Below are 14377 nucleotides of genomic sequence, written 5' to 3'. Positions count from 1 at the left end.
AGAAATTAACTTCTTTAAGATTATGATTTAGACTTAAAATTATGTGACTATAGCACACTATTTTTAGCCAAAATTGCAGAACTGACGAATCTCAAAAGATCAAAATGCAAATTTTTTTAAGAAAAATTCAAAATTAAAAAAACAATTATTCATTAAAACCAAATTCTTTCGATGGGCTCCAAACGTAACTGAAGGCGCAGCCCAAATAACAATTGCTCCGATATCTGACCCGGAAGCGACGTCGTGCTACCCCTTCAAATCAATCGTCCACCTCTATCCGAAATGAAAACCCCCTTTTGAAGCCTCCACAACTCACTACACTCCACTCTCTAGCTTCGCGCCAAAATTCTCCAATGGCGACCTGCAAAACCCTAGTCCACACTTCTCTCTCTTCAATCGGCTCCACTCTCCGACCCCAATTCATCCCTCTCCTCAATCTCCGCTTCTCCCCTCTCCTTTGCCCCAACAAAGGTACTCTCTCTCTCTCTCTCTCTACAATTTCTGCACCCAAATTCACAACCATCTGATTCAATTTTGTGCCTTTAATCAATTTAGGGCTCAGAGTTTCCAATGTCACTTCTCGGCCGTACGCTTCAATTGCAGCAGCAGAAGCCGCGGACTTCACAGACGAAGCTGCTCCGTCGCCAAACGAAACCCTAGATCCATCCGAGTCACAAGACACCGTGGAGCACCTCCTCACGCACCGAGACGACGTCGTGAAGTTTATGAAAATGGAACGCCGCCCTTTACGGTCCCCACTCGGCGGCGATAGGTGGTTCCCGTACCTCGACAGATTCAACTGCGGCGGTGCTTACCTCAGCAGCGGTGAGATACTGGAAGCGGTTGATCCGTACATAATGGATGTGAGGAAGGAGAGGTTTAGGAATGTGGTGAGGAATCGGAGCTACTCGGTGTGCTTGGTGGTGGAGGGATTGGGAGATTTCGGAAATGTATCGGCGGTGTTCCGGTCCGCCGACGCGCTCGGGATTCAGTCGGTTCATGTGCTCTCTTGTGACGCATCCAAAAGGTGCAACGCCATTTGAGGTGAAAAGGGTCTGGTTTTAGTTATAAAGACTGTGCTTTTGCCCTAAATTGTTTTCGACTATGTGGTTATTTAGTAATTTAGTTTTCGGGGTTTAGCTTTCGGTGAGTAAGTTCAGTTGAATAGTTTGAAGAGGAATGTTGCCGAGACCAATTTTTAAGTTCACGTTATGTACAATGTAGCATTTAGATAAGGCCATTTAACAAAGTTGTGACCAAATCATTCATTGGATATTTTAAATGAGTCGATTTAAATTATGACTTTGTTCTGTAATAAATTTCATTCTTGATGTGTGAATGACTTTGTTAAACGTAAGCTTGATCTTGTTTCAGGTACAGAGAAAATCGCCATGTCAGCATGGGAGCAGAGAAATGGTTAGATATTGAACTTTGGGACTCCACTCAAGACTGCTTTGAGGTTCTAACATCGCGTGGTTATCGAATTGCGACAACACATGTGGGGATGGATGCGGTAATTGTCCTCTTCTTTTCCTCCTGTAGAATTTGTTTGCATGAAAAATTTGTTGAAAACTGTAGTTATGAATTCCGGGAACTCACCCTGATCTAAAAGGTTTCAAATGTAGCCTTTTTTCTGCATTCAAGTGATTGATTCGTGTTGTATTTTTAGTTGTTCTGCATCTTGAAATTTGAAGCATTTGTCTGAGTAACCTTTCCATGCTATATAAGGTGTCTATTTACAACATGGACTGGTCCTGCCCAACTGCAATAGTAGTCGGAAATGAAAATAGGTACTTATACCTTTCCTATTTACTGTTATTTAAACATCTCAGCAATATGATATCAGCCCTGCTGTGCCATCTTTTAGCTTATTCACTTGTGCTGTGTGTTAAAAATAGTGTTCCGTTCCTTTTGTTAGTACCTAAGAAGGAACTTTTTACATTCAGCCAAGAAATATTACTAATATAAGCAAATCATACTTTGGATACAACCCTATTTACATGTTCATTATGATACACAGTTGTGATTGAGATCCAATGGTGATCATATAATCTGCTTCGGTTATAGTTAATGCATCTCTTATTTGTTCTTAGGTATTATAGTTTTCTTAATATTGAATTCCATGTGTGAATGTAGGGGAATAAGTGACGAGGCGCTGGATTTGTCAGATTTGCATTGCAGTATTCCAATGAAGGGCATGGTGGATTCTTTCAATGTTTCAGTTGCTGCAGGCATTCTCATGCACCATGCTGTTTGTGATAGAACTTCTCGCCTGGTAATGATAGTACATCTGTACATGATCCTTTACATAGGAATACATGAACTTCTTGTTTTCTTCTTTTGCACATATCATTTTTGTGTGGAAGATAAATATGAGGTTATGTTTACACTGATCTTTATTGATTTGATTCTTTTGAGGCATGTTTTAAGTTGCATCTTATGAGAATAAATGCAAGAAAATAAAAAAAATCATATATTTTATGCTGGCTATCGATGTTGTTTTAGAAACTCTTTACTGAAAATTTATTGCTAGAAGGGTGTAGTAACTTTTACATTGCATATGTAAAACCAAATTCAGTTTCAGTTTTGGTATGACGCTGGAATGTGCTCCTATGGGTCAGGACCTGTTTATTGGCTTTTCCACTGCTTTTCACTTTTTCTTTAGCTGGTAAAACAGCTAATAAAAAAATCTTTGAAAATTTATATCACCAAAATTGACATTATTTTTGGTGTTTACAGGGCTGTCATGGTGATCTGACATCTGAAGAGAACCAAATTCTTCTTGCTGAGTTTTCTCTGCGTCATAGCAAGAATTCAATTAGCATTGCTCATGAGTATGCAAAGCGGAAGGCAGCTCTGCTCACACCAAGGCTTTGAAAAAACAATCATCCAACTTCTGATTCTTATTGAGGAACGATCACAAACTATGTATCTCAAAATATATGGTATGAAAGCAACTATTAACAAACAGAACATGTCAGGTATCCTCTTCAACCTCGCAAACTGCTCTTTTGAGAACTATGCCCGATGGAAAGCAAAGCTCTGTAGGACTTTGTTCTGGAAGAAGCGGTATGATGGATCCCTAGTAACCGGATCTGGAGGATCTTGTCTTTTTGGGTTAATGTATGCCATTTGGTTGTGTAATTGTTCAATGATATCTTGATGTCTTGGTTTTATCTGTAGTACAGAATATTTACACTAACGAATATATTTTGATGCTAATATCATAGTTGAGAAGAATTTCGATCTGTGTGCCCTTACATCCTTGGATATTATTTGTAATTCCGAGAAGAGTGAAAAGGTGAAATATCCCCTAATTTTTCAGATTTGTATTGCAATGCTCAGTATTAATATTTCAGTTGCTGCAGGCAGGCCAGGCTCAAGCACCATGCTTGGTTGGTCTGTTCTGTTCTGTTTGATGCTAGAGACGACTTCCAGCGATATATCCACGATATAGTGGCTGCCATCCGAAAGATATTACATCAGCAGTTCACAATACAAAATCATGCGACCACCAGACCATTGAATAAAATTCCTAACTGATGTTGTAATGCTCATAAACTAATTGAAAAAGAAATTACATAACTTTACAGATCAGTAATAGTTTACCTACGAAAATATATTTATCCATATGATCATTTGCTCAAATCATGATTTAATCTTAGCCGCCACCCCAAAAACTAATATTATATTAACAATTTTTTTTTCTAATGATCTAATCAATTAGCATTTCACTAGATGTGGTTTGTATTGTTGCCTTATCACTCTGCATGCTAAGGCTTTCCCCGCGCTTCGACTGTTGCGACCTAATAAACTCTTGTATTTTTGCCTTCAAATCATTATCCGGTATCAACATGTCCGCAGTAAGATGGGAACGGTTGAATGGATCACTCTGCAAATCGTAACAGATATGTTAGCAAGAGTTGCCCGTATAACAGTATCAGCTGTATAGTAAAGAGGGGCCAATGATGTACATTATCACTAAGAAGATGCCTTTGAATGACAGGCCGGTCTACTGTGATTCTTGAAGAAGGTAAGATAACTGGATCCTTCATTAAAGTGTACTGCAAAGAAAAAAAATACAATCAAAGTGTGCTCCAAACTATCTATCATAAAACACAAAAGATATACCTGAATTGGGTCAAGGAATTCATCTGGTATATCCCCAAGAACAGCTTCAGCATCCATGGCCTCAGAAGCAGCAACCTTGGCTTTGGAACCAAGCTCAACAAACTCCTGTATGACCCTTCCATCTTCACCAATTCTCCTTAGGACATCTGCAGCAGCACTGAACAACTGCAGCCATATCCAAATATCGGGTTCTTCCAGTCAGTCAGGAGTTTTTAAACCAACAGACATAACTGTCGTTTGCATTCAATAGCCCTAAATTATAAAATCAAAATAACAAGTGCATGGAAATTGCTTTGCATCACTTGAATTACCTGCTCATTGTAAGATCGACCATCCTTTGAGATAGCAGCTGGAAAGATATTTTCCGTATCACCTCTTGCCAGATTAACATATATGTACACAATCTTCACAGAGATGAAGAAAAAGTTAGTCAGGTATCTTCGCTCTGTAGTAACAGCATTAACATATGCAAAATTAGAATCAAAGTATCAACAAAGTAATGCCATGCGAGTGCAAACATTTCTATAGGTCAACCAGTCAACTTTGTGAAACAATGTTGCATTTCCACGTTGAATTCACAAGCACAGGTACCATGGAATAATGTTAGGAAAAACGTCACTATGGAACAACATGTTCAACATGCGTCTTATCCCAAACTAGCCCACTATCTTTATCTCAACTTGCAGACAACTTGGAGCCCAAATCCTTTTTCTTTGACCAAAACTGGAACCCAGACCTTATTTCAACATTCAGTGATAACACACTGCCACCAGGGCACTTAAATGCAAAGGTCTCACAGTAACAATCAAACCCTAAGAGAGTGATAGGTATTTCAAGCATGGTACTACCATCTAACACAAATTCCGTCATAAGATTGGGATCCAGCTCAACTTGAAGTGATGGTAATGAACCAAAGCCCCATTCCATAAGTTATTCAGTCAATACAGGTAATTTCAGATATATATATCTTCCAGCAGGCATGAAAGATACAAGTTGAAAAAAGAGTTATTGCCAACCTGCTTAAGCAATTGCTTTGGGCGGAACTCATACTTCTCCGGGTCTTTCAGACTAAGAGATTTTCTTTGAGGACCTACTAATTGCAACAAAAAATAATTGAGCATACTTGCCACCCTTTCAACCTGGAAAAACAAATAACACATGGTTTTAAATAATAATATGGTAAACTGCTTGGGGAAACTGATTATCAAAGGGTTAATATCAGGAGAGAAGATTTTACCATCTCAGGAAGTAGGAAAGGAGCTGTAATTTGTTCTGTAGTAAATGCCAACATACTCACATCTTCATTTGCTAACTTCATATCAATTCGGATAATCTGTAAAAGCACAACAGTATTCATTTGATTGGGTCTCTTAATTCATGAAAAGAACACTTATGGTAATTGTGTGTGGAAGAACAAGACAAACATTTTCTTGAGAGTGGAACAGGCGGGTTCTCTCCTGCCTCTCTTGAGCCGGTCTACGCTCCCATTCTGCGGTGTTTGACATCTCAGCCTCCAGTTCTTTGTGTTCAAGAATCTTGTTAAGACTTTCATCCAGAAGATATATACTATCATTGATCAAGAAGTTTAAGAAATTCAAATATACGCCTTTCTCTTCTTCCCTAGCAATCTGGAACAGTATACAAGTTGGTGTAGTCAAGCACATGGCATAAAGATCAGGGTACACTGTATTGAACGTATAATCAATATTTCTAACAAGTCTTTCCATGAAATTGGTCTCTACCTGTTTCCAAGCATTTCGATGACTGGGGACTTGCCAAAGATATTCAAGAAGTTCAGCAATATTGTGGCGGATGTTGAACTTGTCATAGAACTACACAACTCAAAAGCAAAACGCCAATCAACAAGACCATAAATGATAACACAGAGTGGACTCATATATATATCCCATTAACACACATGAACATGAGAGTACTCACCTGTGTATGAGAACCAGTGAACTCAATGTCTACATATAGTTTCAAGAGATTCCTCACAAGATACTCGAGAGACAGTTGGTGCCCTTCGAACAGGCTAGCAGCAGCAGCTGTAGCAGCAGGTGATTGATGACTGCAAATGCAGTGCAAAATTCTATAAATATCTAATTGTCATCTTCAAAATGGATAAATCAATATAAAAGGGAGACATCAAACCACCTTGGACGGGGCATCAAGCAGTTCAGGACTTCAACCATCTTTGCTCTTAGATAAGGGTTCCTAATATATTCTGGACTTGCCATGAACATTATAATAAAGTTCATAAATTCATCCTGCAAAATAAAAATATAAAACAGGTCAAATAAAACAGCATATGAATATGAGACTAGCGAAAATAAGAACAAAATTTGGTAAATTGCTTTATGATAAGAACGTACCAACAAGATCCCATGAAATGCTTTTGGCATCCGGGAAGCGAATATAAGCAACTCCATGGCATCTTCCACAAAATGTTCTGGCATAGATGCAAATTCCACAGGGCAAGTTGACGGCAAAGGCATTTTAAATCCACCAACCAAGCGAACTAGCCACACCACCATCAACCGGTAGAAAGAAAGAGCACGCTCTAAAAGTGGTTCATCCTGAAGACAATGATTTTTAAGAATCAGTAAAAAAATCAAACTAATACCCATATGGAAAATAAACACAATCTGCACTGAAGTCTAATAGGTTAGGCAAACTAAGTAAGAACTGCACTTAACACGCGCGCCCACCCACACACACACAAAGTTTGGGTATACCGTGAGTATTTGAGCTTCATGACAGCGCTTTTCCTGTTTATACAACTCTAACTCTTTCTCAAGGCGAGCTATATCGATATTCAATTGAGGAGAAGGTGCCTGTCTTTTCAAGGCTTTAAGTGTATCTTCAGACCTCTGCATGTCCTGGATTGAGTAATTTTTATATGTAAATTTTCCATCAAATATAACAAATTTAATCAGTAAATAGTTTAAATTATATATAAGCCGTCACTTTTAAAGTGTAGTAATCCTTGTCCTCGAATAAATAAGCACACCCCAATTACCTGTACTAGATGCTTATAGTCAGAAAGTGCTTTCAATAAACCCAGGTTGAGCACCCTCGCAGTCATGAAGAAGCATTCACAAATAAATGAATATGTAGTTTTTTCGCCACTTGGCTTCACGCTAGAAGGTTGAGAGATATTACTGCCAGAACTGGTGGCTTCTTGCGATTGTGAAAGACGATTTTGACCATCACCACCACTATCTTTGTTAATCCATTCAGTAACTTCTTCAGATGATGCATGTAGAGCAGTCAAACCCCTAATGTGGGTCCATGAACAATTGTTAGACATGTACAAAACCTAGAAAGAAAAGAGACACCCACTACTAAAAAATCGTCTCACCTTAACTCCAGCCGGTCACCATAGAATACATATTTTGGATCAATTTTGTCCCTTTTTGTTAAATTTGGATCCAGAAATGGCTCGCAAAGTCGAAGCATGACAGCACTGAGATTGACAAACATGCCAGAACTTGCACAAGAAAGAGGATCGACCTGTGACCATGAACTTACTGAGGTCATTAATAATTACTAAATTTTTAGAGAATAAGAGACCAATAGATTCCTTATTAAAACATGGACATCAGTTATCACTAGCGAAAGATTTCCGACAACACAGATAATAGAAGTTAGATACCTGAATATGAGCCCTTGATGAGTTTTTGTTGATAACCTCAGCAAGATACTCACGAACACTCTCACGGGTCTCTGCATTTTTTAATAGTTTGAGGAGAACTTCTGCGAGGCCGTCATATAAATTATTCACATGTGTCTTTATTGTGATGTACGAAGATCGCAGATCACTATCCTTAGAATTTTCTGAAAAGCACTGCTGCCTGGTGTTCACAACATTCAAGAGAGAATCAATGCATTGAATATGAAACCGCACGCAATAGAAGAAAAAAAAAAAAACTGCTTACCAAGTAAACCATATGCACATAGATCTACCAATTGCATATGGGATACAATTCTTTTATTCAACTGAACAAGCATAAAATCACTAACAGTAGAGTCCTCTTATTAGATGCCAAAGTCGAGGAAAAAAATAGAGAGGCAACAAGCAAATTGACTCCGGTACTAACATAAATAGAGTAAAGCAAGTTCAAACAACCCAAAAGCAATACACTATGTTCAGCTAAATAGAGCTTCAGTCTCCAACAGTATTCAAAAAAGCAAACTAACACAGCATATGCAGCATTATGATTCTATTCTTTTCCTATATCAATATTCCACCAAACAACAACATGATCTCATGCACATTGCTAAACACAAATAGGTAACTCACCCCACATCCGGTTGGCTCTTGAAAATAGGATGATCAGGCAAAGCACTGACATGAAAAAAAGGACCCAAAATACTAGTCCTTTCGATAACCCTCCCATTCAAGTAAACACCTTTGGGAATCCACCAAGGGTGATTCACCAGACTCTTAGCCCCAGCAGGAAAGCTAACCAAATACAACAGAGCCCTCAATGGCTGCTGGAAATTCCCCAATGCCGAAACCTTAAGCACAATCTCCCTAAGCTCCTCATACAAACCCTTCAAAATTGGGTCCAAGCTATCGAAATCCGAGTCCCTAAAGAAGTCATCCAAAAACCCAGGAGGGCACTGAACTCCACTACTACTACTACTAGAACTCCCTCCAAACTCATCCACCGAGCCGCTCCCCACCTCGGAAAAAATCAACGGCAGCAACGGCGACGCATTTGACGCCGTCGCCGGATCCGAACCCGAACCCGGAAACGCCTCCGGGTTCCCTAAATGGATCCTACAATACGAAACCGAAAGCTTCTTCGCCTGCTTAATCACCGACTCCATATCCGCCCTCAAGTTCTTATCTTTCATGACGGTGATTTTCCGACCCTCGTCGTAGGCGCGTCGGTAACACCCGACTAGGTACTGAAACGGCGGCTCCGCGGCGGCGAAGCTACCCATTAAACGGTCGATCAGGATCGACTCCATGAGGTCGCGCGTGAGCCTCATCGGCTTGCCCTCGCTGAGAATCTCCGCCGCCGTCATCTCCAAGTAGACGACTCGGGAATTGGGCTCGGCCGGCTCCGTCAGCGAGACCTGGAAGATTTTCCGGAGGATTATGTCCTCCAGCTCTTCTTTCGACCTCTGCGGTTTCGGGGTCGACATGTTGGTCTTCTTTTTGTGCTATGTGAATCGAAATTTTTTTTGTAGAGAAAATAAGGTAGTGGGTTTTGAGTTTTGATTGTGGTGTGGTGATTTGGATGGAGCTAAGGGTTAGTGAGGGAAGGCATTGTGGGAGAGTCAAGAGGTTTGATTTTGATTGATGAGGTTTGGGAAAGAGGACGATGATTTAAGAAGACTTGGGAGTTCGGATACAACAAAATTATAAATAACAAGTAGGAATATCTTATATTATGGTGTTTGGGCCTGGTTGGTTGTTTTTGGTACTATTGGGTATTCTGGTTGCTTCCATTGCAAATTAAAGTGTGTAGCCTTTACTTCAAAATCTATAGAATTCTCGCTCAAAAGGATAATGTGGAAGAGAGATCAATATAAGAAGTTTGGATTATCTCGTTGATTTGTGTGTCTTGTATAGTTGGTAAAATACGGGATGTGTGCATGGTATGCGAAAAATCTTTCAGGTCTCGCTGACGGGATAATTCAGACATTTCATGAGATAGTTCGTTGAAAAGTACAGCAAAATATTTTTAATTGAATGCATTGGTAAAAATCGTGTATAATATTTTTGGCTTCAAAGTACGGGAAATTTAACAAGTCTCTTTCAAAAATGAAGTACAGCAAAATATTAATTTGTATTCATTTTTGTTCAATAATATGTGTAAAATACAAAGAAAAAAAAAAGGTAAAAATCGTGTATAATATTTTTGGCTTCAAAGTACGGGAAATTTAACAAGTCTCTTTCAAAAATGTGATGTACATAAATATTTTTGAAAAAAAAAACATAAATATATGTTTTGTTCGAGTATAATACAAAAAATTACTAACTATGGTGTCTTGTGAATCTTAATTATCTTCCTAAGAGTTTACTCTCTCTGAATTTATATAATAAATCTATGAATTCATAATCACTCAACAACATTAAATATGGAGATTGAAGCGTGTAGAGCAGGTCTCTTACTTGGTATCCACCAAGGTTGGGCGGAAGTAGACATTGAAAGCGATTCTATCTTTTGGTTGCTGCCCTGCAAAGTGGTGAGGAGGATTTATCGGTGGTGGAACGTGTGTTGGATGATTGTAAAGCATATATGTCTGCTTTTCAATTAGTCAATATTCATCACATCTATAGAGAAGCAAATGGTGTAGCTGATAGATTAGCGCACCTTGCTAGTGTTGGCTTGATTGAAGATGTTTGGTTAGGGGAGACTCCTGCTATTATTCAGGACGTTCTCTACGAGGATTATTGTAATGTCTTTACTGTAGCTCGGGGTTCAGGTTTCATGTCCCCCCCTCCCCCCGATGCAAAATTTTACTAGTAATATAATAAATGGAACCGGGCGTGGGACTGAGCCTCCCGGCTGGGCTGGGTTCCAAACCCCTTTCAAAAAAAAAAAAACAAATCACTCAACAACAAAATTAAATAGAAGATATCCGAGTTTAGTTCGAATATGATACATTTTATCTGTATTTTGTGACCCTTGTAAACCTATTAATGAGATCCTGGCCCAAATGCCCAATGTCACCAATATGAATTAGATTTGGTAGATTATTTTGATTACTTCATTTCGATTACCAAATCCACAAGTCGATTAGGTTACTAAGAAAAAACATGAATTAGATTCTATGAGGAGTTTTTTTTTTTTTTTTTTTTTTTGAAAGGGGTTTGGAACCCAGCCTAGCTGGGAGGCTCAGCCCCACGCCCGGTTCCATTTATTAACTCATAATTTTGCATCGGGGGGGACATAAAACCAGAACCCCGAGCTACATAAGAAGAATGACAAATATCCTCATAGAGAACGTCCTGAATAATAACAGGAGTCTCCTCTAACCATACATTATCAAGCATACCCAAACTAGCAAGGTGCGCTAAACGATTTGCGACACCATTTGCTTCTCTATAGATGTGTCTAATACTAATAGATTGAAAGGCCGTCATGTAATCCTTACAATCTTCTAGTACCCGACCCACCTCAAAAACATGAATTAGACTCTATGCGGAGTTATACAGTAGGAGTATTACCGTCCATCTGAAATTTTTTTCTAGCATTAATTTGTTAGGAATCAATTAGAATTTTAACAGTGCTATGAGTATTGAGAGATCTACCATATCTAAATAATTCCATATGAAAATGCTTAATATATCAATAGATAGGGATGCGCTCGATAGAATCCACCATGCAAAGAGGTAAAGATAGAGTACTTGAAAGACCAAGTTCACTATATGTCTTGAAATTTTAATTCAAAACTGATCCATTGTCTAACTGGATGGAAGGAACACTTAAATAAAACCAAAGTTCTCTTGGAACAACCCTCCAAGATTGAGTTACTTCTCAATTTCATTAGCCATTGAATGATAAGTTTCAATTTCAAACTAATGGATCCGTTTTGCAATTACAAAGGGAGCTGAAGTGCTTCACCTTCATTTAAGGGGAAGACATAGAGCTTATATCTTTCCTTATGGCATAATTACAGAATCGGGATCCGGGACTATAAAGCATTTGTTATTAGAGAGATGTGTTCTAAAACGACCCCCTCCTTGTTTTGACAGATTCAATCAGTTAACAACTCTTTGCTTGGATAAAGTTACGGTTTCTAGAACTCTTCTGGCGAATATGTTTTCTGTTTGCTTGGTCCTCAAATGCTTGACCTTGAAAAGTTGTAGGGTGGGTTCACGTTTGGTTGTTGCTAGTAACCATTCACTTTCTCTGAAGGATTTGAAAGTGCTCAAGTGTCACACACTAAAAGAAGTAGCAATTTCTGCTGCAAATCTTGTCTCCTTAGAATTCGATGGAAATATGCTGAGGAGTTTCTCAATGGAAACTCCGCGTTTAGAAAGAATTTTCTTGTGTGCCAGATATATATGAATATATATTACCCTTTGAACTAACCGAATTCGCATTATGTGATTATGTCCCGGGCTTAAGACTCTTCATCTGCAGATTTGCAGAGGTGTGGTGAGTGAATATCTATGTCAAACGTATTCATGGAAAGTATTGTTATTTTGCATGACTTTGAACATCTATATGTTAACTTTTATGTGCAGGTACTACCTCAAAGGCTACCGACATTTGGAAACCTCAAGCTACTTGACTTGGATTCGTGGATATTTGACATTGGGATTTGGGAGCCTTCAAGCTTTTTTATAGCCACACCTCTTTTGGAAGAACTTCTATTAACGGTTAGTAACAAAAAAAATAACTGTTGTTCAAAAGAAAAACAACTGTTTCTCAGTGAAGATTGTTTTACTCACTTGCCACTAGCTATTTGTTATCATTCAACCAAAAATTGATTAACCAGCTATTATTGGTATTGTTGTAGGTATATTCATCCCATTATCAGAGAGAGATAATTGATCTTACTGAATTCTCGCATGATCACTTGAAAAAAGTAAAGATTCAAAGGTTCCATAGTAATTTTCACATGATAAAGTTGGCCATTTGTATTCTGAAATGTGCAACGAAGCTTGAGACGATGATAATTGATCCAATTGGAAAAGTCTATATGGGTGGTGGAGTGTGGTGGGAGGTTTATCGAGACACAAATGAAGATGAATATTCAGATGATGATGAATCTTTTGATGGAGATGGAGTTGGCGTTGTAGTTGGAAATGAAGATGGAGATAGAGATAGAGTTGGAGTTGTTGTTGGAAATGGAGATGGAGATGGATATTGACGCAGTCGGAAAAGATCACCTAGGTTTACAAGCAATAAACCTAAAACAAAGTTTCTAGAGTCCACCAGAGATAAAAGAGAATAATCTCAATTTGATTGATAATATGATAAAAGATAGTTCTGCAGCCTTTTAAGGTTGCATATATATGAGAAAAGAAACCCTAGGGCGACTAACAATGAAACCCTAAAGCCCACGGGTAAAAATAAAGTAAAACAAACTAGAAAACCGAAAGTTATTAAAAAACAGTAAATTGCATTTTTGAGGCCCTAAACGACCCCGAAAGCCCGAAAAAGCCCACATGTCGTGGCGTAGCGACGAGTTTTGTTCCTGGTGCGATTCCATTTCCGGAAAGCTATGGCACGTTCCAATCGGACACCAAGCTATGGCGTGGCTACTAGTAACTTTCGTTTTCCTCCTTTTGCACGATCAACCTGCTCTTCAAATTGGACTGTCATCCGTTCTGCATCAGATATGAAGATGGAGATGGATATGAAGATGGAGATGGAGATGGAGATGGGGATGAAAAGCAATCATATATATCTTGGGAAGAAAAGGGTAGGGCAATTGTTCATGAAAAGTTGAAGAAAGTGATGAGTAATGCTCGAATTAAAATTCTATGAAATTCTATGATGCACTTTCGCTCCTCACATATTTATCGGGAAGGAAATCAAGTAGTCGATGCCCTTGCAGGTTTTGGCACATCATCTTCTGGTATGACTTGGTGGGACACGCCTCCGGATTTTGTTCATTCACTTTATAATAGAGATAGGTATGGGCTTCCTAATTTTTGTTTTCGATAGTTTGGGTTTCACTTTTTGTATGAGAGGTTTTGGTGTTTGTCCCCCTCTTTTTTTTATCTTCTTCAATAAATAACCTCGTTCTTACGAGGGTTAAACCAAAAAAAAAAAAAAGTATGAATTTCTTGTTGTTTCATCTAACTAGGTAGCTATAATTGCAGGAGATTCATCTATATCTTACAACTCTTAACATGGTTTACTATGTTAAATATGTGGTATTAACTGATTATATTTTGCAATCGACCAATTGATTGATGTATTGGAATTCTCTCCTTCTCAAAGCAATATTAATTCTTTAGCCTCCTAGCTTGACTGGGTTCCTTACCTCATTAATTTAGAAAAATTCTTCTATGCACCGGCGGTGCAAGTAAACGAGCAGATACAGCAGATCTTAGCTGTTGATATTTATAGACATCAACTTTTTTTAATAATCAAAATATGTACTTGATGTCATCCAGCCCTCCATTCTTGTTAGTGCAAGTGCACGTCAATATACTAAATACTCTCTTCTTTATTTCAAAAAAAGAATGGTACAGCAAAACGATGGAAATGAATAATCAAATGTTAATATCATATGTACCTGTCACATCAATCTCTTTATATTTCAA

General features: G+C 38.4%; 2 protein-coding genes across 2 annotated transcripts; one reads left to right on the top strand and one right to left on the bottom strand.

The window, feature by feature from the left end:
• The first annotated feature begins 283 nt into the window (after window positions 1-283).
• LOC133726321 (uncharacterized) lies at window positions 284-3248 on the top strand. The gene is made up of 6 exons (XM_062153849.1): window positions 284-471; window positions 556-1027; window positions 1375-1513; window positions 1729-1790; window positions 2137-2275; window positions 2740-3248. The coding sequence occupies exons 1-6, from the start codon at window positions 354-356 to the stop codon at window positions 2875-2877; spliced, it is 1068 nt and encodes a 355-aa protein (XP_062009833.1). The 5' UTR covers window positions 284-353; the 3' UTR covers window positions 2878-3248.
• Window positions 3249-3527: 279 nt separating this feature from the next.
• LOC133726320 (probable ubiquitin conjugation factor E4) lies at window positions 3528-9479 on the bottom strand. Its single transcript, XM_062153848.1, has 16 exons — window positions 8435-9479; window positions 7787-7985; window positions 7493-7644; window positions 7151-7409; window positions 6867-7010; window positions 6504-6707; window positions 6286-6398; window positions 6070-6199; window positions 5874-5963; window positions 5556-5759; window positions 5369-5464; window positions 5148-5270; window positions 4443-4535; window positions 4132-4296; window positions 3975-4064; window positions 3528-3892 (listed from the first exon to the last, which is right to left on the bottom strand). The coding sequence occupies exons 1-16, from the start codon at window positions 9286-9288 to the stop codon at window positions 3716-3718; spliced, it is 3093 nt and encodes a 1030-aa protein (XP_062009832.1). The 5' UTR covers window positions 9289-9479; the 3' UTR covers window positions 3528-3715.
• Between the last annotated feature and the right edge of the window lie 4898 nt (window positions 9480-14377).

The sequence above is a fragment of the Rosa rugosa genome, chromosome 1, assembly GCF_958449725.1.
Source record: "Rosa rugosa chromosome 1, drRosRugo1.1, whole genome shotgun sequence".
Lineage (NCBI taxonomy): Eukaryota > Viridiplantae > Streptophyta > Magnoliopsida > Rosales > Rosaceae > Rosa > Rosa rugosa.
Note: the sequence above shows the minus strand (reverse complement) of the source record. Positions and strands in the feature narration are given on the sequence as shown.